This window comes from Drosophila ficusphila, unplaced genomic scaffold (genome assembly GCF_018152265.1).
Source record: "Drosophila ficusphila isolate 14025-0441.05 unplaced genomic scaffold, ASM1815226v1 contig_198, whole genome shotgun sequence".
Classification (NCBI taxonomy): domain Eukaryota; kingdom Metazoa; phylum Arthropoda; class Insecta; order Diptera; family Drosophilidae; genus Drosophila; species Drosophila ficusphila.
In genome coordinates, this window is record NW_025064092.1 from 9,764,485 (window position 1) to 9,787,573 (window position 23,089).

Sequence of the window (23,089 nt, forward strand, 5' to 3'; positions counted from 1 at the left end):
GATAGTTGACTTGTTTTCGATAGTCCGTAGTGTTGCCACTTCTTTGTTACGCACTGCTTGAAATTGTAAAGACTGTAAATAAAGCAGTTACTTTTTTAAATGTCTATTTGTTTAATTTTTAATAGTTTAAAGACAAATACAACTAAACAATTACAAAATGAGCTTTATTTAAGGCAAAAATGCCTTAGGAACAGTTTCAATACACAGGCACATACACAAATTTTATAATAATAAAAAAAATCAAAACCAATCAACAAATATGAAAAAAAAAATGCCAGAAAATTGTGACCCTCTCCAATCATTTGAAAAATCTCCACGAGTTGCCGTTACGCTTTTCAGTTTTCTCCACTACCCAATGATTGGGGTCCATCAGATAGTCACTGTGAAATGGAAACGAAGCGTTACTAAATGGTAGACTCGCAGATCAAAAACCTACCGATGCTTAACCAAGGATTTTTGGGTCTGCGTCCGCAAAGTTTCCAACGATCCAGCTCCTCCGCCGTACTCCTCCGGCAACATCGCCCGGGGTACAAACTCATATAAAGTGTCCAAGCTGACAGTGTGAAAGCGGATCTAAAAGATATCCAATTGTAATTGAGATCGTATTTTTTAACTGCATTAAGTTGTGGCTTTTTAAATTGGTAACCCAAACTTTAAAAATGATGTATTGGTATAATATAATCTTACCAGTTTGAAAACCTCGTCGCTGATGAACGGCTTCACCACGCTAACGATTCGATCCAAGTATGTTGGACAGTTTACCATGTGGATGGCGCGCAGGCGCACCGGGAATGCCAACTGAAGAAACTTGATGTACGCCCGAAGAGTGCTGATCGTCAGTCGGGAAATATGTCTCATGGTGGTGCCCTTCATGTCGAAAATCTGCACCTCGCCCTCGGATAAAAGCTCTGGATTAGCAGAATCGTCCGGCGTCACGAAACGACAATCGCTGACCATAAAGAAGGCGCGCGTATCCTCTGTGTGGTGCATCTGCGAATGAAAATGGTCTAAATAATGGCTCCAAATCCAAATTCACCTAATATTTACCTTTGATGCATCAAAATCCCGGAAGCAGTACAGCGATACCTTTGCTTTATCAGGTGTTAGACCCGGCAGCGGTAAGATGTCACTATAATAAGATAAAATTTTAGTTTATTTTAAGTCAAAAGAAACCTGCAGAAAGTATAAAATAAGTTGTTCTGCTGATAAGGTACACTCACGCGTAGTCGAAAGTATTCCGGCTGTCCGCGTCTAGAGGATCCCTCTGGATAAAAAGGTGAGGATGTCGGTTGCGCAGGGCATAGTTCACCTCAATGAGCTTCTGGGTCTCCGCCAAGTCGCCATACATGCACTGGTAAAAGCGACGGAGAAGCAGGGGATCTACAAATAGACCATTTTAGAGGGGTACATACAAAAAATGAATAATTGAAACTAAGTTTTTATATTTAGTGTAATTTAATGTTAAGGAGGTTCGATTTGGGGAAGCTTGTCAGTGTATTATTATTTATTTGTACACAATCGACAGCAGTGACGTAAGGCGACGAGTGGAGCGCCTACAAACAACCTCATTAGTGGGAGGTGCGTGGTGGGAGGTGGATGATGACTTTAGATGGATGGTGGTGTTGGTGCTTCTTGTCAAACGGATTTCAGTTTCCGGCATGGACTTTTGGTGCTCATGATTTTACATACCAATTTCCTTGGGCAGTTTCTCATTTTGCTGGAACCACAGGAGCAGCTCCTTGAGATCCTGTTCCCGTCGCAGGTCTTCCCTCGTTGCACTCGCCTCCGTCTTCTCGACACCGGTGGCGCTCATTGATGCGTCTGGCTATCGATTTATTTACCTTGCTCTTCCACCACAGTCTATCAGCTATCGGACGAGGATATCGCTTTCAAAAAACTTCCCCAAAATAAATTATTTTCGAATCGCTTTCCAACCGTAGGGCACGAAGCCTAGCAGACGACTGACTGCAAGTCTCGCATCGATTTCGCTCATCGATTTGGTTTCTAAATATTCAGTCCTATGGTGTCTGCGATTAAAAACACGTAATGCCATAATTGCTTTTTGTGCCGACGTTTGGCCAAAGCTTAATAGTGCCTAAATTTGTTCCGTCGCAGCTTCTGAATCTGCCTAATCACCTGGTCGTGTGCCGCATCCAAATTCCATATCCGCCTAATGACTCAAATGTCGTTTTATTTGACTAAAAATTAATGCTCTTTTTTTACCTAAAAGAAAAGGACTATTTTCTATATCTAATAATAAGCACTAACAAAAATCAATAGATTACCGACAATATATGAGATTATGTCCCTGTGTCCATTTTCCCATAGTGATAATTTATTTACAAGAAGAATTACTCGACAGAAGCTTTGCTCAATGCCAAAAAAATGTTTGCAAATTTAAATAAAAAGGTAGCTAGGTATCCATAACCAAATTCCTATTGCCTCCCAAAAACCTCGTTAAACACAAATTCAAAATATTGGTATATAAAGTGTGTATATTGGTCATGTTGCTGCTAATAAATCGACAATAGCCCCATATTTGATTGTAGAAAAATAGGTACACTTATTGTAATTGGTAAGAATGTAATAAAATATGCAAAAATAGATATTCCTATACAAAGGGCAGCTTCATTCTCTCGAAACCCCAATCTGAGCTTCCTTTTGGCAAGACGCGCTCAATAATCACATTTAAATATATATCACGTTCGCAGGATATGTGGGAACGTTATTGGAATATCAAAACCAGGACCAGCGGCTCTTGCTTTGGGAGGCCACTTTCCAGTAACGTTCATCACTCAAATAGGCACTTAAAAAATGGAGGGTCGAGGTTATATGTATTACATATATGTCTTGAACTTACGTTTTGTCCTTGAGGGATTGAACACCCCTTGCTTTGAGTTCTGCAATAGTTCCAGCCTTTCCGCCATATTCCTTGGGCAACATGTCCTTGGGCACTTCCTCATAAAGGCTCTCCAAGCCCTCCGTGTGGTATTTGATCTGCAAATGAGTTGGAGTGTGAGGTGTAAACAAGAAAAGGTACATATTTATATTTAAAATTACCATATTCCGAACTTCTTCTCTTAAAAAGGGGGACATCATGGAGATAAGTCTATCCAGAAAAGAAGGACAATTGATGACATGCATGGCCTGCAGACGTGAAGGATAAGCCTCTTGCAGGAACTTCATATAGATTCGAAGCACAAAAATGGAGACATAAGCCAGGTGCCGTATGGTATAACCCTCAATGTCTACGATCTGCACATCACCCTGTGCAATATCCGATTCATCTAGCACGTAATCCTCTCCTTTGCCATTTTCTCGCTCCGCATCCGGCATTGTAAATCGAGCATCGCTCATCATAAAGAAGATTTTGGTCTCTTCGACGGAATTGCGCTGTGAGGGATCATTGGAAAAAGGGTTTCTTTTTTAAAGTAACCAAGACTTACCGTATGGGGATCCATGTCAGCCAAACGGAACAAGAGCAGCTTGTTTCCCTTTGGCGTAACACCGGGCAAAATCAGCAGATCCCTAAGAAGGAGAAATATTACCTATATGTCCCTCTATTATAACTCTCCTTTTTTACTTACGACACTTTTAAGCCCTTGGCGGTCATCTCGTCCTCCATGTTGCGATCAATGAATAGATGTGGGTGTTTATTTCGCATACTGTAGTTGAGCTCCACCAGTGATTTGGTACGTTTTACATCGAAGGCCATGCACTTCAGGAATCGGAGCATTACTATGGGTTCTATAGGGAAGTTGCATATAAAACGAAAATGAAACTTATATTCCAAGGATCTACAAAAAAAAAGGTGGGAGCACTCAAAAACAAAGATTGTTAATTGTACTCCAGCAAACGAGTCGGCGTCTAGGTGTTTCTATAGAGGTACTCCCTGCTCTTGACCTTTGGCACTGCTCAGAGTTACAAGGTTAATGGATCGTTAACCATATCAGGTTATTGCGCGCCCATTAATTCCGTCTCGCACTTGGCTGATTTTCAATCGAAGCGCAACCGATTTGGCGTCGATTCTCCAGATTAACTTACCGATCTTCTCCGGCAGGTTGGGATTGCCCTCAAACCAGGCAATCAGCTCAGCCAGCTTGTCGCTCCATTTATTAGCCGGAGGGGATGTAGATTTGGAGGCGGCCTCTTCTTGATCCCCTTTTTGTATATCGTTCTCCATCGGGGTAAACGAACGCGTCTTTCTGGGCCCGCAAAAACCCACTAACTAAGCAAGTAGCTTAGCTAAGTACCCCAATTGATAAAGCTAACAAGCCCGCACACATACAATGTAAACATTGTTTCGACGCTATCTTTAGCTTTTCACGCTCCGATCGGCTATAGAAAAAGCTTCGCTATTAAGCTCGCCAAACACCCACGAACGAATCCAAATGTTTGCAATTAAGCAACGTTCCAGGGAGGCTCGCCATGAAACCACTGGCTCCCCAGAGAGACAGGACGCCCGGGGAAGGGTAGCGTCACAGGAGTTCTTGGCATCTGGTGGATATGGAGTACAGCTACAACAGAATGACACACAATGAGTCTACCCACTTGATCGCCGCCCACCAGGATGAAGTCCACATCCTCGCCAGATCCAGGATATCCCCTATTATCCAGTTATTGTTCATTTCTAAAAAGCGCTCCTAACTTCGACACAATGAATAGTCTGACCAGATCGCGGAACTATCAAAGTTCTCTAACGCGGGTTAGGAAATCCCGGATTTTTTAGAATTTCGAATTAAGAACTACGTTAATAAAAAAATATTTATTTTGTTTAAAATATTATATTCGTATGTCCTTGCAAATATTGATGTTATTAATGTCTAAACTACAAATCCATCCATAAGTTTAAAATAGAGTTTATATTGTTATCTTTTTGAATGACCAAATAAAAACGCCTCCTAGCGAGGTAAAACATTCGTGACGAACGCAACTCAACGCATTCGACCAATTAAACAAACTTTTTAAAATTTGCTTGAATGTTTTTATTGTTCGAATGTGCAATATATTTTCAATATAATTTTGATATTAGCACCTTTTGCGTTAAGAATGCAATCGTCTCGACATTTTTACTCTTTAACCTCGTTAGGAGCTGTTTTTGTTTGATATTGTATATGGCTTGCTCATAATACTTTGCCCGTCGTATGAAATCGCCAACGGTCACAAAATGGTTATTCTCAAAATTCTCAAAATGTTAACATTGTGTTTTTATAGACCTTAGACCTTAGGATTTCACCTTTTTATAATAACAGTTTGCAGCTGGCAATACTGATTGGGATAGGTGTGCATACCTCTAGACAGGTGAACGTTGAGGGTCTTGAAACCTACATAACGCACAAAACATCGATTAAACACAATTACATAACATACACTTGTTCTGGACCGGATGGGTTTGGGTTGGGAATTGCGAATTGGAGTTCGAATTTAATATAGGACCTACTTTAGGAAACACTCGTACACATTGATGGCACAAAAACCATTTTCTGGGCAGCATATGGACTAAGGCCCTGTTGGCAAATACATACATATTTGTGTAGATACATCAATTGATATCGTATCATCTCAGATCGGATATATATATAACGTTCTACATGCTACATGCTTATTGTGGCTCATAAAGCTCTTCCCCCGCACTGTCTCTGTCTCTTTCGCTTACGTTCTCTCTATTTAATAGATAGGTTATAGACATGGAACAACATTACTGGCACTGGCAAATGCTACAAATTGAGAATGCACATATATCGAAGGGGCTATTCTTAATCTCTAAGCTCGCGGGGCAGTAGTTTTGAGTAGGCAAACCATTTGAATTTCGAAGCTTATTGATGCCAATAAGAAAGAATTAATGCATAAGCGCCCATCAATTTATACACCAGCAGAAACAACTATAAACAAAATGAGAACACCACAAAACGGAATAGTGTGCCATCTAAAAATTAACTTGAAACTTAGCTGAAATTAAAGATACAGCTATTCTTTCACAGAATTCCTATCCTTAGCCCCCAACTGCTGCCCGCAGAGCTTTGAAATACTGAAGTGTAACTTGCGTCGCTTGACTTGGGTCTCTCGTTCAATATTGACGGGCTGCGATTGGATTAGATCTGGGCCCGGATCCGGATCCGGATCCGGAGTCGAGTCCATTTCCTTAACCAGAACATGTCACATGGTGTGCGTCCGGGCCACGACATCCCGTCGAATCCGTCGGGACTAGCTGAAGATGCTGCGTCATAAACTGACGAGCGTGGCCTTCCGCTGGGCCTCCAGTCGGATTTCTAATGTGGCATATGGCGGCACACTGATTACCAGGAGCACCACCAAGGCAATAATCTTCAGCGATTCGCAGAGGAAGCCGTGTCCGGCGAACGTTAGTCCCAATCCCAGGAATCGAAGGGCCTGCAGCGGAGCCTGGACCTCCGTGACATGGCCGGCATGGTTGAGGGTGACTAGTGACAGCAGGAGAGTCTCCCACATCCCATTGCAGGCGCCCCACGAGGCGGCGATTACGTAGAAGAGGGCACTATCATCACTTGAGGGCTTCCAACTGGACAGCGCCAACAGCAGACAGGAGTGAAAGAAAAAACCAGCCACTGAAAAATAGAAAAAATAATGAGATTTATTATTTTTCACATTTTTTATGTTTTGAAGATGAAACAATGAATGTATATATGATACTTACATATTACGACGATCCTTTTGACGTGCCTCAAAAGCATACTTAAAGTGCAAGAAACGATGAGCTGCATCAAGCCCATGCCAATAAGAGCTCCGGCAATCATTCCAATGCCTAAGGAGCAGGTGACGAATGCTCTTAGGAAGTCACCTAACATATAGGCTTGTTCTGTGCCCACGAAATACGCCAAGGGACCGGCAAAGAGCAGGGTATCCGTGATGCTCACATCCCTCAGACGCTCCGGTCGCGATGGGCCCGTCGTTTGGACCTTATCCACCATCATAATCAGCGAAAGGATCAAGGATATAAGCGAGAATAATATATAAACTGAGAGCAGCGATTGCCCAGCCACCCGGGGCTCACTTTCGATGAAGCCGGCGTAAATGGAACTGGGTATGGAGCTGCCGTTGGCCCAACCCACGGCCAGCAGGGATTGTACCCTTAAAGGGCACATGTCTGCCCCACAGATCCTGTCGCCATGTTCGTTTCGGTTGTAGAAATCCCTCAACTGTGGTGGCCAGCTCTCGTTTCCGTAGTAAACCAGTCCAGAGCAATCTCCCGTGAAATCTCCATCGCTGCAAGCTAGCAAAAAGGATGCTAGAAGGGCTCCTCCGATGAGTCCCAGATCCTGCGAAACACGGAACCACCTAGCCAAACGTCGCACCTTCTGATCGCGGTTGCAAAACATCTTATGTTCTTCGTGCAGGACATCTACCGCCGCTTGAGATTGTTGTGATTCGCAGGAGCAACTTAGTTTCCCTCCGAAATGAACAATCAATGCCGCTTTGGAGCAAGCAGATCCGCTCAGGGTCACGCCTAACAGCAAATAGGCGGGCAGAAGGGTGTAAATGGAGGCGTACAGATGCGACAGGAGGAATAGAACCACTGCCACAGAGTTGGCCGCCAAGAGGGAGCCATAACCATATCGTTTCATGACCCGGATGCTGGGCAGGCTCATCCCGGCAGCCACCAGAAAAAGAGCACTCAGCAGCAGGGATCCAAACTCCGGTCCGAGGCGCAACCACTGCTCCCGATGGTGCCACACTGCATTGGATCCCTGGAGCGCCATCACCGGCAGCAGGACGCAGTTCATCAATCCGTGGGCCAAGCTCAGGCAGCTGAACTGTCGCCACACCTTCTGACGCACTTGGGCGGATACCTTGTGCCTGCAGTTCCGGTTGTTCAGCGTTATTAATCTCCGAATGGATGTGGCCCCGATGGAGCTGTTTATAGACTCCCGACGACGCGAGGCAGCCAGGGCAGCCTGCACTTGGTACGAGGATACCGGATTTATTCGATGCGAACGGGTCGAAATAGGCGACGGCGAGTAAGTTGTCAAGTGCTGCTGGAAAGTATAGGAAAAAAGATGGAAGTTAATATAAATACAAAGGATAAATAAGGGTTTCTTTTGTGGTAAATCAGTATTAAAACGATCAGATTGAAGTTTCACAATTGAAAAGTCGACCAGCGCACAAAAGCACTTAATGGCAACCATGAATTAACAGGAACTCAAGGACTAAAGGAAAAAAGCATTGCAACCGACAACCTTGGGTTTCAATTACAGTTGAGTGGGAAGAATGGAGCTAAGGATGAAAATGGAAATGCCAGCCAGGTTCGACTTAATTACTTGTTGTGCAAGTCGGAAAGATAATCCGTTTACAAACTCTGACATCTGCCCATCCACCCATCAGGAACCGCCGACCACCTTTTTTGTCGACAATAAGCCGCAAGATGGTCAAGTGTCCAAGGCAAAGCCAGCTCAACCTCAATGTCCATTACCTCGTTGCTGCACTCTGACTATTAATAAGTGACAAGTGCCCTTGGCAACCACCACACAACAAAAAAGGAATAACAATGTCAATTTTAAGGTATCATTTTGTATCACTTTGGCCCAGCCGAAAGATTTGGATAAAATCTGATTTATAAAGAATGAAAATCAGGGATCTGATCGAAAAATCTATTGCACCTGTGAATACTAGTTAATGTCGTACGGCTTTAATCACTTACCTCCATCATCTGCTCGTCCCAGACATTCTGGGCTCCTCCAGAGCTTCTTGTGCGGAGTACTCGGTGTCTGGTGGTCAGGGAATGACGATGTTGGTGGTGCTGATGTTGGTGATGCTGATGGTGGTGCGAGTGTGGAGCATACTTTTTGCTCATTCCCAGCATCGCAAAGCCACTGGTAGCCACCGGTGCAACCGAATTGGTGGCCAAAACAGTTTCTGTGCCCAGTGTCTGGACATTCTGCGATTTTCCAGCATTCGTTCCATTGCCACTTGGCAATTCTCCATTTCCGGTGGCTGCTCCTCCGGTGGCAGTCAGGCTCAAGGATCCTCCGCCAATCCCCAGACCAGCCATTATATAGGCATTATACGAGGATTGCTGTGGGTTCAAAATAATGAAATGTATCATAAAAGTTTAAATTGCACGCCCAAAAATTCAAGTAGATAAACAAAGAACCAGTAACCCAATGAACCCAATAAGCGTGAATTAACCAAAAATTAAATGATTATAATATAATGATTGAATTAGTTAAATAACTTACTTTACGCTGCCGAGCAAAAGCGGAGAGACGCTCCCGCTCACGACTTGTGTCCCGGGCGCGCTGCTCCAGCAAAAGTTCGTATTCCCGTCGTTTCTCCCGCTTGCGCTCCGCCTCCTCCAGTTCATGAAGATTCGGCAGACTGCCCATTTCCGCCGATTATTGCCAACTTATCGAATCTTATCGTCGAGGAGTTATGTGGATTTTAGAGCTGCTGCGACTCCATAACTGGCATCGTTCCAAAATGGCGTACTCATCATGCTGCGCTCCCGGTCGCTTTGCTCCTCCACTGGCATTCCAGACCAGACCAGTCAAATTATTGTCCTTTCAGTATGGCCGGGTTCATTGTCTGCCGACGACATGCCACTCCTCTCCAGCTGCCGTATATACGTATGTCAGCAATACAAATATAGTTTCGGATGCAGTGGAATGCCTGTTAAATAGAAAAGAGACAGGAAATAAAAAAGTCTTGGGGTTTCAAATGGTATCGCCACCTATCGGTTTGTTATCAAGTTGTCACCTGCACCTGGGAACTGTCACCCGCACAGGCACCCACGTAATTCTAGCTTAACATAGCACACACACTCGCACACGTCCAAAGAGCGTACATGCATTGCATACTTATGTGGGCCATGCGACCCACCGTTATTCACGACATACTGTCCTACATATGTACATGTGTGGGTACATGCAGTCATGAAAAACAAAAATTAATTTTGTGTAAAAAATTATTTTTAATATTTAGTAGGGATACCAAAACGGAACAGCAATTTAAAGACCTTAATCAGAAGTAGTCAAAAAAGTCCAAACATTATTTGAAACAAGTTCCGCAAATCAAACATCACCAACAAATTTCATTTGGTAATGGTCAACTCTCCTAGCAGTCAATGCGCTTATGCGAATTAAACTGCGCTGCTATTACTGCGGGCGTGGGTGTAGCTCTCATGGTATTAGGAATTTTGCACACACGCACACTAGCACAAAATCATCAGGTGTGTCCATTTTGAGTTATCTACACATGTGCAGGCGTCCCCAGGGTCAGGTATTCCATATTCCGGGGTATATATACCCGGGCCAGGACGAGATCGAAGGGTCCTTGGTGGTAACAAGGCCTGAAGACAATGGCCTACAATTTTGCAGCTCATAATCAACTCATAAACAGACTTGCCCTGAGCACCCCACACCCACAAATCTAAAAAAAAGAGCTCCAATTGAGGCGCAGTTTTGGGCCCACGCCCCTAAGGGGTTGCAAAAAACTGAAGTGGAAGAGATAACAAATGCAAAAAGGCCAGATGAGAAGCGTATATGAATATTTTAAAAATCAAACAAAGATAGGCACAAAAACCAGCCACATCTGAAGCAGCACACACACTCTGCCCTCTTGAAAACATTTTTATGTATGTACATTGTTTGACAAAATGAAAACACCATTAATTACTTTAAAGTTTTACGGATAACTTGTATATGCACTTCTTACGGGTCAAGAATGGTTTTTAAACCTCTAAACAATCCAGCACTTTTAGCCACTCAACACTGAACAAGAACACCGCCGCACGCAAGCTGCTCCAGAAACACACTGAAAAGCTGGCAGGGATTACGGGTCTGGAGATTCTGAGTCCGATGCTGAAATTGTTGTCATCTCGGACCTTCTGCAGCATCTCGCATGCCTGACATGCGCACTGACATCTGAAAAGCCCAGCCAATTCGAGGAGGGGTGGCTGCACCGCCACAAAAAACAATATAATGCGATATTATATCCTAGGGAAACCAAACCCTATGCGATGCATTTTAAGTGGATATTAAAAGGAATGTTTTCAATTTGATTATTTTGGTTAAATAACATTTTTTAAAATTACAGTATCTATTAAGTTAAAATATTACGATTTCTTTACAAAATATCTTAAGGAGATCCTATCGACATGTTATATTTAAGGAATCTATCTTGCACCTTTTTTATGCATTCTCAAAAAGTTATTTATTTTGATTTATTCGTTTAAATTAATAAAAGGTAGTTTAACGTGAGATATATCATTTGGCTTGGTTTTAGTTTGTTTAGAGATAAACATCAACAAAACTATGTAATATTGTTCATCATGAAATATATGGCCAAACAATACGAATTATTCAAATTTCTCCCTGTGCTGAGGATAACAAATACTGACCCAAAAATTGAGCTGCTATTGGTTTGATTTATTTAAAAACTAACTGCAAATTGGCTAACAACAAACACGTGCATGGCATGGCGATAATTGGTTAAATGGTACATCTGAATACAGATCAGATTAAACAGAATTATAGTTAAAGCTAACAGATATCGAAATGCGATTGGTGGACTATCAAGAGTCCTTTGTCATATCGGGCTAGTTAAACTGTGTCTTTGGGGTGTACAATATAGAGTATATGTATAGAAAACTGTTTTCCGTTTCCAAATCCGTTTGAAATTTGTTTCTTATTTCTTTTTGTGGCCGTTAAAGACAATTAACAGTCTTTTTGTCAAAGTTATTTTTTTTAGTTCAGAACACTAAATTAAGATGGGTAATACTACTTTGTTATTAAGTAATACAATTTGAAAGTTTTAAAAAACACTTGCCACAATTTGAAACGGATGGAAAACAGAAACAAGTAACGAGCGTAAGTTTTCCTATTGGGGTAGATTGATTTGAGCTTCTTCTCAACGTTATTCAGGTCCCGCTGTCTAATCGGTCGGATAACCAAAGCTCAGGTGGAGATTGCACCAGCGCCGGTGCTTGCCGCCTAGGGAGGATTCCTCGCGCCGAACGGCATTCAAAAACGGATGCTTCTCAAAGTCGAAGTTGTTCAAATACAAGCGCAGATCTTCAGCCACCATGGGCAATGGATGTCCGCTGGTCAAACCCATCTGCAGGCGAACGCACTGCTCAACGATAAACTTCAGGGCTGCCCGGCGATGCAGTTCAAAGCAATCCCGTTGTCCGTACATCAACCGCTGTTCCGCGCACAACCGGATATCGTTGGCGGCCACATTGCAGCAGTAAAGAAATGATTTGAACTTTTGGTTGCTTATGGAACACCGGTCTACATGAGGCACCAGCAGCTCTAGCAAATCCTCTGCCTTGGCTTCGCATTTCAATCCATAATTGGTCATTAATTGCTGCAGACTGGCCAACGACGCAGAGCCACTGGCGCTGGAATCGTTAGGTAGGGCAAAGTTGAGTTCAAAGGCGCGATTTAAAAGCACCTGGCGATAATGATAGCAGCTGTAGTCGCTGATGTGCTTGCGCATAAACTTCTCTGTGCGTAGGAGCTCCGATTGCAGCAGACAGGGGCCGCTCTGCAGGATCCATTGGCGATGCGACCAGGCGTGGTAGTTACTAGCGCATCTATCGGCGGCTCTTTCGCAAATCCCGATTTCATTGGGCCAGTCGATGGCATCCGCACCTGACAAAAAAAGGAAGGATAAGAGTGCTAATTTCCTAAAACAATTATTTATAATCACTTTGGAAGGAGTACAGCCAGCGGCGGTAGGCAAATGCCTCATTCGACTTCGGTTTAATAGAGAGCACGAGGGCTGAGAACTGAAGCTCCTTGTTAATGCTCAGCCGATTCTTTTGCACCAACTGGCGGCGAATGTGCCAGAAAGTAGTCACATCCGGATTGATTAAAAGGGCCACATTCAGGTACTTCGCCAGAGAATCACTCTGTTGCTGTTGCTGGAGCGTTCGCAGCTGTTGGGCCGAAGTCTGGCGACGATGGGAGATAAGGGTGCGGTGGGCATGGTCGTAGACATGCTGGGCACACCACGATTCAAGACCGAGATTGTGCTCCACATGCACCACCGGCGACTTGTTGCAGTTGGTCTCCTTGGGTATGATCTCGAAGGAAGCGCTAAAGCAGTAAGATATTTTCAGATTATATATATTAGTTTAAGTCAATCGTTTTCTGACTTCATCTTAGAACTTAAAAATTTTTGGGAGCCTATGATTAATGGATTCCATGACCTCTAATAAATCAGCAGGGGACACAATCCAAAGCTTTGAATATATCTATCAATGGTTTAATACACTTACAGATCTTGATCCTTGAGGAACACCGCATTAATGTCCCTGATGATCTTCTCGCAAAGGACCTTCTTCTCGTTGCGTTCCTCCTCCATGGAATTTAATATTTTGACCAGGGTAATTTCGATGTGGATGTTTATTCTGCGCGGAACTCGCTTCCCTTCCGTTCGATTCGAAGTTCCTAGGCACATTGATTGCCTCCAATTAATCTTAACATGCTCAATGCCTCCGGTTAATTAAGGTTTCGGGAGCAGGAGGATGGATGGTGGAGACAACTGGAGACCCTGGCTATGGCTTTATGGAACCCCCAGTAACGGCCGCATCACAACAAATAAATTTCAATTAAAGTCGGGGCTCGAGATCTATTATTTTAGTGCCCAGCGCTAGGGGCTGTCACTCTGGCTTGTTCCCCGAATAGCACGGTTCTCCCGCGGGTCGTAAACCTGTAAATGTTTTCTTTTCTTTTTTAAGGACTGCGAGCATATGTTGTTGCTAGTTTGTTTCTATTATTTTTGTTTTTGCAAACATGTGTTTTGCTGTGCACACGCACCGATAACAATACCGCACGCACGTACCCCGGTTATCGATAGGTAGCCGGCAATAGTGTAACCTTCGCCAAGCGAAGAAATCTAGGAAAATGGGGTAAATTCAATTGCAGATTGTATTAAACGTCAATATATTTTTTTAATAAGCGTCAGGAATACAATTTGCTTTCAATTGATGTTTCTAATTCCATTGATAAATAATCACGTTGTGATTACCAATCACCCACTGGTTGCGCCTGGTTACACTAATTCATTTCAGTTTTGTTCAGCAGTTTATTGGTGGAACACGTGCGCGCGAAAAAGGTCATCACTAGAAGAGGATAACAAAACAAATAGCCAGGATGCAGAGCACCTTCTTTCCACTAAACACACGGCGGTTTAAGCAGCAGGCGCAGGAGGCAACTCCAGACACGGTTTACTGGGACAAATTGGCGGTAAGTGATCAACCAGATTAACAAGTTATCTACAAAATGAAAAGATTTCACAAAATCGTTTCAGAAACCGGAACTTTTGAAGGAGCACAACACTATTGACTATGTTGACATCAGCCCCAGTGATCCAGACAACTTTGTGCTGACATGTTCGGTGCGAGTACAAATATACAGTTTGGTGACCAAGCTCGTGGTAAAAAATCTGTCGCGATTTCAAAAGACCGCCTATGGAGCCACCTTCCGGCAGGATGGACGACTTCTAGCCGCCGGCGACGAGGAGGGCCACGTCAAGCTGTTCGATACCACCAGCCGGAACATCCTACGCCTGTATAAGGGACACACGGCACCAGTGCATCGCACATTCTTTACCTCGGACAAGCTACAATTGGCCAGTTTCAGTGATGACAAGACGGTCCGCCTGTGGGATGTGGCCAATGAGAAGGTGGTCCAGACCTACGGGGACTCGCACACGGATTACATTCGTGCCGGGGCCATGCATCCGCAGACGTCGCACATGTTCATCTCCGGCGGTTACGATGGCAAGATCAACCTTTACGATACGAGAGCAGAGACGGCGGTGCAGCGTACAGTGGATCATGGTGCACCGGTTGAGTCCCTGTTGTTCCTGCCTTCAGGCTCTATCTTCATTAGTGCTGGTGGCAGCCAAGTACGCGTTTGGGATATGATAAGCGGTTGTCGGTTGCTCACCATGATGTCGCAACATCACAAGACGGTAACCTGCCTACGGCTTGGATCCGATGGTAAAAGGCTTTTCTCGGGCGGATTGGATCGGCATGTCAAAATCTACGATGTGAGCACCTACAAGACTGTTCACACTTTGACCTATCCCAATGCCGTAGTCAGCTTGGCAGTGGCTAGTAAAGATCAGGCTGTTGTGGCTGGAATGGTCGACGGTTTGGTCTCCATTCGCCGCATGCTTGTCGATAATAAGCCCAGTAATCTGAAGAAGATACGTGCGGAACGGTCTCGCAAGGTTTATAAGGAAATGATAAAGCCTAACAACACCCAGGACGTGGATCACATTATCAAAGAGCGAGTCAAGGGTACGGGACTAAAAACCTTCGATGTGCATCTGCGTAGTTTTAACCACAAGAAAGCATTGGATGATGTGATGGTGCCGCAAAAAATGGAAAAACAGCCGGAACTGGTAGTGGCAGTCATTACGGATCTGCTGCATCGAAGATCTCTGGACAAAGCTCTTACCGATCGACCCGATAAAGTGCTCATTAAGTTTATTAACTTTGTGTGCCTGCACTTGGGTGAGATAAAATTTATGCGTCCTCTAATGATGGCCGCCAGCACCGTGTTAGATGTCTTCGAGAGGCAGTTGGTGGTCTACAGTCACCAGTTGATGGAGGCCCTAGAGCGTCTATCTGCCGCTTTTCAGACGGAGATAAAGTTAACCGCCGAACTGAGTCGTCTAAAGGGCGCCATGGACATGCTTATTGGCGTTTCAATGGAAAATGGCGAGGTAGCCCAAAAGCCAACCTATGCGGTGGTCAAGCCTGCCAAAATGCAGCCTTCTTCGGCGGCGAAAAAGTACGTTGTTTCAGTCGATTGACCCGGACCTCCACCGCTATTCAATTTGGGCAGTCCGTTTGCTAGATTAGGAATATCACTTTCTCAGAAAAAATGAGACGAAGTTAGATTGTTAAAATTTAAACGCATTATTTTAATTGTATTAAATATAAGCACATAAGAGTTCGTGTAACTGGCTAACAACCTAGAATTTTCTAGAATTTATTGAATAAAAAAATCAAATCAAATCACAATGCTTGTGGCATTATTATAATAAACTGCATTCTTAGTTTGGTTTCGATTTTGGGGTCGATTTTTTTCACTTTTTTATGAACCAAACACTGTTTTGTGCACCTGATGACCAAAAGTAACGAGTCCAATCACTTTTTGGAGGCAATAATACATAGCCAATACATAGCCCAACAAGCTATATATATTGAATATTTTAATTGCTTTTACATGGCCACGTGATTACTTAATTTTAAAAATTTTACTCACCTTATTGGGTTTGGAGGCGGTGCATCCTATAGGCCACTAAAAGCAGGAAGTGATCAGCAGCACCTGCAACTGAAATGAGTTAAAATCATATTAAAATTTATTAATTTTAAAAATCCATACCAAGTCAGGGGACGATGCACTGCATCCTAGAGTGGAGTCCAGTAAAAGGAACCACTTCACAAACACACACACACTTCCAAAAACCGGAAACAGTTTCTAAGAGAAACATTTAGCATGTTATTTGCAAAAATAGAAAAAATGAAACCAATAGGATCACAAAATCAAACAGTTTTCCAATAAACAATTCTTGAAAATTTTCTGTTGATTTCAGACAGGCGTATTTCGATTCAGATCGTGATGCTGATCAAGATATATATATATACTTCATGGGGTCTAAAATGTCTCCTTCACTGCATTGCAAACTTCTGACTGAAATTATAATACCCTCTGCAAGGGTATAAAAAAGGGATCAAAAGTCAAAATAAACAATTTTTTTTTGCATGTATATATCTTCTTTATTAAATACATACTTAAAATGAACATTTCGTCGTGCTTGCCAATTTTCGTTTTGAAATATACACTGAAATTTTTTCTGCCGTTGTACGAATAAAAAAAAACATGATAATATGGACAGCAAAACAGTTGCCCTCGAATTAACTTGTTGTTTTTTTTACTTTCATGCATATTACAAATGCAAATATTTTGCGTTCCTCATCTTCTCGATTTCGCTTTATATTTTAGCTCTTCTTCATTAATTATTTTTTTTTTGTAGATTTAGATTTAGGTTTACTTTATTTTACGATTATTTGGAAAGACGAATTTACACTTAGAATTTGCTCATCTTCGACACATCGTTCTGTATTTTCTGCTTAAGCTAAACTTTCGCGCTAATTTTAATATATATCTTTACCTTTATATTTATGTATATTTATATTTATATGTATGTATAGGTATATATATCTATTACGATCGACAACACATCGACACTTTTGCCAACTTGCCGTTTTTTTTGTTTGTAAAGAGAAAAATATAAGATACCACGGATTCGTTAAGTTAAAATAAGAATACAGTTAGGCGTTATAACTAGTTTACATTTTAGGCGTGTGTGTTTGGAGTGTGTGCAGGGGTTGCGGGTGGTGTTCGTTTGAAAGGTTTTCAAGCCACTACATTTACATTTCTAAATTACAAATTATACTCATATACATAACAGATATTGCCTTCACATTTTACACTCTTCGGCTGTGTATTTCTCTGCTAACTCTGCTTCATTCTAATCAGCTCCAGTTTTCTAGACACTGTACAAGATACACTATTTTAGGTCAGGGGGATTTGGTTAAAAGACTACACACTACACAAAGACGAGTGTGGCATATACATACATATGAATTAACTTGCAACAGAACATTAACAGCGACTACAAAGGTGTGCTTGTTTTTTTGTTTTTCAAGTGTAATTAAACATCAACGATGTGGGCCTTTTTCTTGGGGTTCGGCAGCTCCGTCCAAATTGTTCCTGACCAGATCAGATATCATATCAAACTGAATGTTAGAGTGGGATGTGTGCTTGGCGGTTGAGGATAAGGTAATTCCGACGGACCGTAGGCGCTTGGATGGGTTTGTGTTGGTTGTGGCATGAGCTATTCTAAAAAAGATGTGCATCTGGGGACTGTTCTGAATTAGCCATCCTCTTTGGGCGGTGTGAACCAGCCTGTGAAAAGGTTGTCAATAAAATGAATGCTCTTTTTAATTTATATTACTGCTAAAATTACCATTCTTTTCGTGAATCTGCACCAGCGACTTGAAACTCTGCTGGGCTCGTGCCAAACTATATTGGCCCTGGGTCAGTGCCTGTTTGTACAAAATGGTTATACAAGAGATTTAAGGAATGAGATTACAAAGCTTTTTGAAACAATTGCTTTACCTTAGTGGCCCCAAACTGAATTCGCGCTTTTCCCTTGACGAGGGTAGCTGCAATTTGCATGATTACCGCCTCCACGGTGTAGGCAGAGCTCCAGCCCTGTTTGGTCAGCAATTCCATGCAGATGGCACCGCCGATGAGCACATACCCGCCTAATCAATAGAAGATAAAAATCAAATAAGTTAAGTTATAAGACTTACTGATACTGAATTGCATTCATACCTGAGATAATCGGATGAACAACGCGCACAAATGGCGGTTCGAAGGGATACGTCTCCTTGAAAAGAATATTTAGTAGTATGCTGTCCTTGCCCTCCTTTTCCTTGAGCATTAACAGATCACTGTGCAGCGGACTGTCCGGATCGACAGACTTGAGGCGTATGTTCCACTCGTAAATCGATTCGTTTACGAGTTCAATTGAATACATATTCTTCTTGAAGGCGTCCGATCGATAAATATCACGTAATTCTTTCATTAATCGATCGGTTGCCTGCACGGAACCCGAAACGGAACCCTAAAATCAAGGTAATCATTTAGAATAAATGACACATTTTTAATTAAACCCCCTTTTAACTCACTTTTAGATAGTCTTGTCTTTGACTTTGACGCAGTCTTTCTAGAGTTGCTAGATGTTCCACTTCCATGTCGTCCTTCTGCATTTCAGAAAAATTTATAAGTCATATTAGCTTACACATATGTTAATATTTATACTGATACCAGGCACTGTATAATCCCGATATTTTCTTACCTTGTTTGTACTTCGTACATCATCCATTTCCAGCGGCAAGTCCTCGTCGCCCTCGCTCTCCTGCTCGCTCTCTGCGATGGGATCTTCGATCTCCTCTTGATCCGAGTCGGTCTCCTCGTTGCCGTGAGGGCCCCCACCGCCACCCGCTCCACCGCCTCCTGATCTCTGCTCACAGCGAAGTGGAGAAGCAGATGGCGGCGGCGTTTGCAGCGGCAGGGCCAAATTATCGATGTCGGGTGGCAGTGGAACGTTGTGAAGTCGGCATAGCTCACGCAGCAGTATGCCCACCTGTAAAATATCAGTTTTATAATTTCAACCAGTTTTAAAGTTTTAAACGTTAAGGAGTCTCACTTGATTAATCACGTGATTATCACGTCCATTTGTATTGCTAAGTATTTGAACTGCATTTGTGACGCTCGTCTCCTCACTTTCGGCAAACCAAACTGGTGGCGACGATGGATACGTTTCCTGAAGAAAAAACAACAACAAATTTATTAAAATATCTGGTTTAGAGTGAAAAAAAAAACCCTTGACAACCACATACTTATTTTAAGTCGGCCATTAAAAACATTCTAGCTAACAAAATTTTCTTTTTATCTCTCCTTTTGCCTCTTACGCGATGTCAATAAAATTAAGCTGATAAGGCCTGACTTGCCTACAGAAAAAGTTATAAATAGGCATTTGGGAAAAATATCAACTGATAATTTTTGAATAGTTTTTTTTTTTTTAAATCGGTTTTTGATGATTAGCTCTGCCTTCAAACTTATTTTATACTATATCTGTGTTTTTAGCCAAAGGGGGTGGACCTAGCAAATCGCGTGTGTGGGGTGGGTCAAGGACTTAGGCTTTGCACTTGGCAGTTGGAATCAGACAAAAGATCTCTCTCATTTTCATTCTCGTTGTTTGTCGTGTGTTGTTGTTGTTCTCAGGTGAATTTTGTCGACGTAGTCGTTAAGGCTACTTTGCATGCATATGTAAATAAACAAATAATGAACGATACAGAACTGAATTCGACAGCAAGTACGAAATTATAACCTTTAATTAGATCGTTGAACCAAGCCGGGGATCAGTGGACAGAAAACAGACAGAGCCGATGATCGGGTGCAATGAATCACACCATAAAAAGGGTAACATTTTGCATTTCAAAGTAAAGGAATGATTGGGCCACCCACATAGGCAATGTTGCCGAAACATAAATATTATCAAGGCCTTCGACTATGTACATATGTATGAATATCCTGGCGGCCTTAGCAAATATTATCATATTTGGCCCCAACAAAAGGAAGAGCACTAAGAGAACGAACCTAAGAGAACGGCCAAAGGGCATCGACTACTAAATATGTATATATTATAAACTTATATATATATTATATGTATATATCATCTCATCTGAGCACCGTGGGAATAAAGAAGCGGCACAGAATATACACATATTTACACGCATAAGCGTTGAAAAGAGAAGGAGAGAACCGATAAAGTAAAACTCAAGAAAGGAGTAGAATCAGAAACAAGACAAGGATAGCACTATTTCGAGGAAGAAAGAAGAATTGAAAGGGGATAAAATTGCTGAAGGGCAGCAAAATAATGAAGATGCTACAAAGATTATCTCATAATTTAACTAATCTTTGAGTCAGATTTAAATCTATTTTTCCCCCAAAAATCGATGTTTATTGTCTAAAGATTGCTTAGGATGCAAAGTGAAAACTGCAGTTACTGAAAGGCATTAAAGCATTAACCTCAGGCTTTAACAGGCGGATCACTTGCTTTACTTGCAGTCTATATATAAAAAGTCATACAATCGCCATATACATAAGTGGAATGGAGTGGAGTGGGTAATAAAAAATGCCGGGTCTAAACTGTAGAGGTTTCCCACCCAGCTCCAAATGATTTAAAAACAGTATGAGAGCACTACTCGTACACCTCAACCACTATCTATAGTCGATAACGATAGATGGAGTGAATGTCTGGACACAAGACTGATACACACAAAAAAAAAAACCTGATTAGTGTTTTAAAAAACATACGTTGCAATAAAACTTAATTTTGTTGAGAAATTTTATTTAAAATTATTCTCATGGAGAAGAGATGGTTAATTTTCTACTTCTTTTAATATGCGTAAATGAGACAATTTGTAAGAACTAAAGAAAAACTTACCGTTATGTTGGCATGGATATCGTAGCGCTTTCCATTCTTATCGATAAATCGGCAGAGCAGTTCATCGACACTGCAATTAAGGATCTGAAAGCGCTCGTGATTCTTTGGGAAGATCTTCTCCAAAGTCTTGATTTCCTGCTTCAGGGTGTTAAGGCACGCCATCTTGTGGCGAGCGCAAGAGACAAATGGTCTAGGTTCTTTTTTTTGTGTCGTTTACTTGGCTAATATGATTATATTTCCTGGTCCGATCGGAAGATTTTTGTGTTATTTGTGGGAGTTTTAGGGAGCTAGCGCCCCCGCCGTTAAATCCCTCTTTCTAACTTCCAGGCAAATAAAGCTTATTTTTTTCCTTTGCGTGCTTGCCACTCTCCTTTACGGTCTCCGTCTGTCAGCTGCTGTTTTCCGTTGCCCACGGTAGATGGCGTTTCTCCAGCAGCTCGTTGTCCCGTTTCACTCTTTTTTGGGTTTACTATTAGTTTTTTATTATAAACATTAAGTTATTGTGCTTTTTAGAATTCCTTTTTCTTTTTCTTATGTTTGGAGGTAGATTAAAAAGACAACAGATTTCTAGTCGCCTAATTGTTCTTTGTTGTTTTTGCTGGGTCTCTTCTCGCTCTCCTCTTTTCACTTCACTTCCAGTAAACTTCACTCTCACTGCTTCTTCTACTCCTGCGGCGCCCAGCATGCGCTCTCTTTTTCTTCCTATCTCGCTCGCACTCTGTGGGTTTTTGTGTTCAGTTTTGCACTTTGATTTTCCCGACTTATTACCGTGTTCTTATGCTTTTCTATTTCAGTTCAGTTTTTTTGTGTTGGTTTGTTAGAATTCAAAAACTTAAAACTGTAAATATGACTTTTAAACACGTGTTTCACTTGGCTTGCTGTTAGATGTTCTATTATTGTTGTTGTTTTTGTTTTGGCTAGCCAGAAACCGCAATTGGCTTACACACACACAACTCACTCGCAACAGACAAAACCTGACACGCACACTTGTGCAAATAGCTATCCCTCCCTCTCGCACAGCAGGTCTTCTTCTTGCCCACGCAACGATCAAAAATAATCGAAAAAAAAAACCGATTGGAAATCGGCGAAAAAAACAAATTTTGCATATATCTCTTGGCCCCTCTTTTCTTCCTCCTCTTAACATTGTCGTTCTCTTTGCTCGTTTCTGCTGCGTTTGTTATTTTCGTTTGCTCACACAAACTTGAGTTTAAAAAAGAAAAATGAAGACAGACGAAGAAAATCCATGACAAAGAGGATAGTGTCGAATGTGGGCGCAATTGGGAATCGTGAATTGAAAACTGAGTCAATCATTTTGCCGAGGCTCCACTGTGCACAGCTGCATAACTGTTTTCCCTCTGCCCACTGCTTTTGCTCTCCTCCTTTTCTCTTTCTCGTTCTCCCCTTTTGCCCCACTCTTTCGTCTGACTTTTCATCATTGCATACACACGCACACACACACGAAGTCTGCAACTTGAGTTTTAATCATTTATCAATATTTAAGCGAAAACAGCGACAAAAGCAAAAACTAACTGTGCATGGAGCTCCAGAACAAATCCTTTGTTTGCACGGAGCACAAAGCACTAAAAGAAACACAGACAAACGGAAAAACGGCCACAAAAAAAAACACCAACTTCTCGCACACACACATGTACACTTGCGGAAATCTGCATGTAATTGTCAGCAAGCCCGTAGCACAGAAATTTGTTCATTAAAAAGACAGGAATACAAAAAAAAAAAAACAACAAAATAATGCACGCACACTGCAACGAAAATTGTGACACGGAAAATTAAAGTCAGATCCACGCACGTCCGCCCGCTTTACCTTTTTTAACCTTTTTTTTACCAACAACAAACTGTGCAATGTTACCAGCTGGCTTTTCCCCTAAGTGCTTCTGAACAAACGTTAATTCCCTAAAAAATCCTGATGTAGCACAACCAAACCATTTTCTTACGCCACACATAGCGAATGTTCGAACCCAGTGTATACTTAGCAGAGAAACGATTCTTTCTT

At 42.1% G+C, this 23,089-nt stretch overlaps 6 protein-coding genes across 11 annotated transcripts; 1 reads left to right on the forward strand and 5 right to left on the reverse strand.

The window, feature by feature from the left end:
* Nucleotides 1-143: 143 nt before the first annotated feature.
* LOC108091333 (alpha-tocopherol transfer protein-like) lies at nucleotides 144-2,178 on the reverse strand. Its single transcript, XM_017190476.2, has 6 exons — nucleotides 1,690-2,178; nucleotides 1,221-1,380; nucleotides 1,048-1,129; nucleotides 688-990; nucleotides 437-573; nucleotides 144-380 (listed from the first exon to the last, which is right to left on the reverse strand). The coding sequence occupies exons 1-6, from the start codon at nucleotides 1,811-1,813 to the stop codon at nucleotides 299-301; spliced, it is 888 nt and encodes a 295-aa protein (XP_017045965.1). The 5' UTR covers nucleotides 1,814-2,178; the 3' UTR covers nucleotides 144-298.
* Nucleotides 2,179-2,475: 297 nt separating this feature from the next.
* LOC108091332 (alpha-tocopherol transfer protein-like) lies at nucleotides 2,476-4,671 on the reverse strand. Its single transcript, XM_017190475.2, has 7 exons — nucleotides 4,552-4,671; nucleotides 4,045-4,497; nucleotides 3,588-3,747; nucleotides 3,447-3,528; nucleotides 3,061-3,393; nucleotides 2,861-2,997; nucleotides 2,476-2,806 (listed from the first exon to the last, which is right to left on the reverse strand). Exons 2-7 carry the CDS (start codon nucleotides 4,181-4,183, stop codon nucleotides 2,737-2,739), a joined length of 921 nt encoding a protein of 306 aa, XP_017045964.1. The 5' UTR covers nucleotides 4,184-4,497; nucleotides 4,552-4,671; the 3' UTR covers nucleotides 2,476-2,736.
* Nucleotides 4,672-5,917: 1,246 nt separating this feature from the next.
* On the reverse strand, nucleotides 5,918-10,835 carry LOC108091330 (UNC93-like protein). Of its 3 annotated transcripts, none has more exons than XM_017190472.1 (5): nucleotides 10,687-10,835; nucleotides 9,213-9,642; nucleotides 8,675-9,049; nucleotides 6,674-8,009; nucleotides 5,918-6,584 (listed from the first exon to the last, which is right to left on the reverse strand). In XM_017190472.1, the coding sequence occupies exons 2-5, from the start codon at nucleotides 9,357-9,359 to the stop codon at nucleotides 6,223-6,225; spliced, it is 2,220 nt and encodes a 739-aa protein (XP_017045961.1). In that variant the 5' UTR covers nucleotides 9,360-9,642; nucleotides 10,687-10,835; the 3' UTR covers nucleotides 5,918-6,222. The 3 variants fall into 3 exon arrangements, with proteins under 3 accessions (XP_017045961.1, XP_017045959.1, XP_017045960.1); XM_017190470.1 differs by having other exon boundaries at nucleotides 6,674-8,012; XM_017190471.1 differs by having other exon boundaries at nucleotides 6,674-8,012; nucleotides 10,648-10,835.
* A 543-nt stretch (nucleotides 10,836-11,378) lies between these two features.
* Nucleotides 11,379-13,790, reverse strand: LOC108091344 (protein prenyltransferase alpha subunit repeat-containing protein 1). The gene is made up of 3 exons (XM_017190492.2): nucleotides 13,256-13,790; nucleotides 12,685-13,073; nucleotides 11,379-12,626 (listed from the first exon to the last, which is right to left on the reverse strand). The coding sequence occupies exons 1-3, from the start codon at nucleotides 13,435-13,437 to the stop codon at nucleotides 11,905-11,907; spliced, it is 1,293 nt and encodes a 430-aa protein (XP_017045981.1). The 5' UTR covers nucleotides 13,438-13,790; the 3' UTR covers nucleotides 11,379-11,904.
* A 42-nt stretch (nucleotides 13,791-13,832) lies between these two features.
* On the forward strand, nucleotides 13,833-16,015 carry LOC108091342 (U3 small nucleolar RNA-associated protein 15 homolog). Of its 2 annotated transcripts, XM_017190490.2 has the most exons (3): nucleotides 13,833-13,888; nucleotides 14,064-14,225; nucleotides 14,290-16,015. In XM_017190490.2, exons 2-3 carry the CDS (start codon nucleotides 14,133-14,135, stop codon nucleotides 15,802-15,804), a joined length of 1,608 nt encoding a protein of 535 aa, XP_017045979.1. In that variant the 5' UTR covers nucleotides 13,833-13,888; nucleotides 14,064-14,132; the 3' UTR covers nucleotides 15,805-16,015. The 2 variants fall into 2 exon arrangements, with proteins under 2 accessions (XP_017045979.1, XP_017045980.1); XM_017190491.2 differs by lacking the exon at nucleotides 13,833-13,888 and having other exon boundaries at nucleotides 14,051-14,225.
* Nucleotides 16,016-16,748: 733 nt separating this feature from the next.
* On the reverse strand, nucleotides 16,749-22,975 carry LOC108091347 (ubiquitin-conjugating enzyme E2 Q2). Of its 3 annotated transcripts, none has more exons than XR_001771388.2 (9): nucleotides 21,079-22,540; nucleotides 19,276-19,392; nucleotides 18,925-19,212; nucleotides 18,755-18,829; nucleotides 18,399-18,690; nucleotides 18,180-18,328; nucleotides 18,028-18,106; nucleotides 17,639-17,966; nucleotides 16,749-17,554 (listed from the first exon to the last, which is right to left on the reverse strand). XR_001771388.2 is itself a non-coding variant. In XM_017190499.2 (9 exons), the coding sequence occupies exons 2-9, from the start codon at nucleotides 21,238-21,240 to the stop codon at nucleotides 17,935-17,937; spliced, it is 1,194 nt and encodes a 397-aa protein (XP_017045988.1). In that variant the 5' UTR covers nucleotides 21,241-21,547; nucleotides 22,901-22,975; the 3' UTR covers nucleotides 16,749-17,934. The 3 variants fall into 3 exon arrangements, 2 of the variants coding, with proteins under 2 accessions (XP_017045988.1, XP_017045987.1); XM_017190499.2 differs by adding an exon at nucleotides 22,901-22,975 and having other exon boundaries at nucleotides 16,749-17,966; nucleotides 21,079-21,547; XM_017190498.2 differs by adding an exon at nucleotides 22,901-22,925 and having other exon boundaries at nucleotides 16,749-17,966; nucleotides 21,079-21,916.
* Nucleotides 22,976-23,089: the final 114 nt, after the last annotated feature.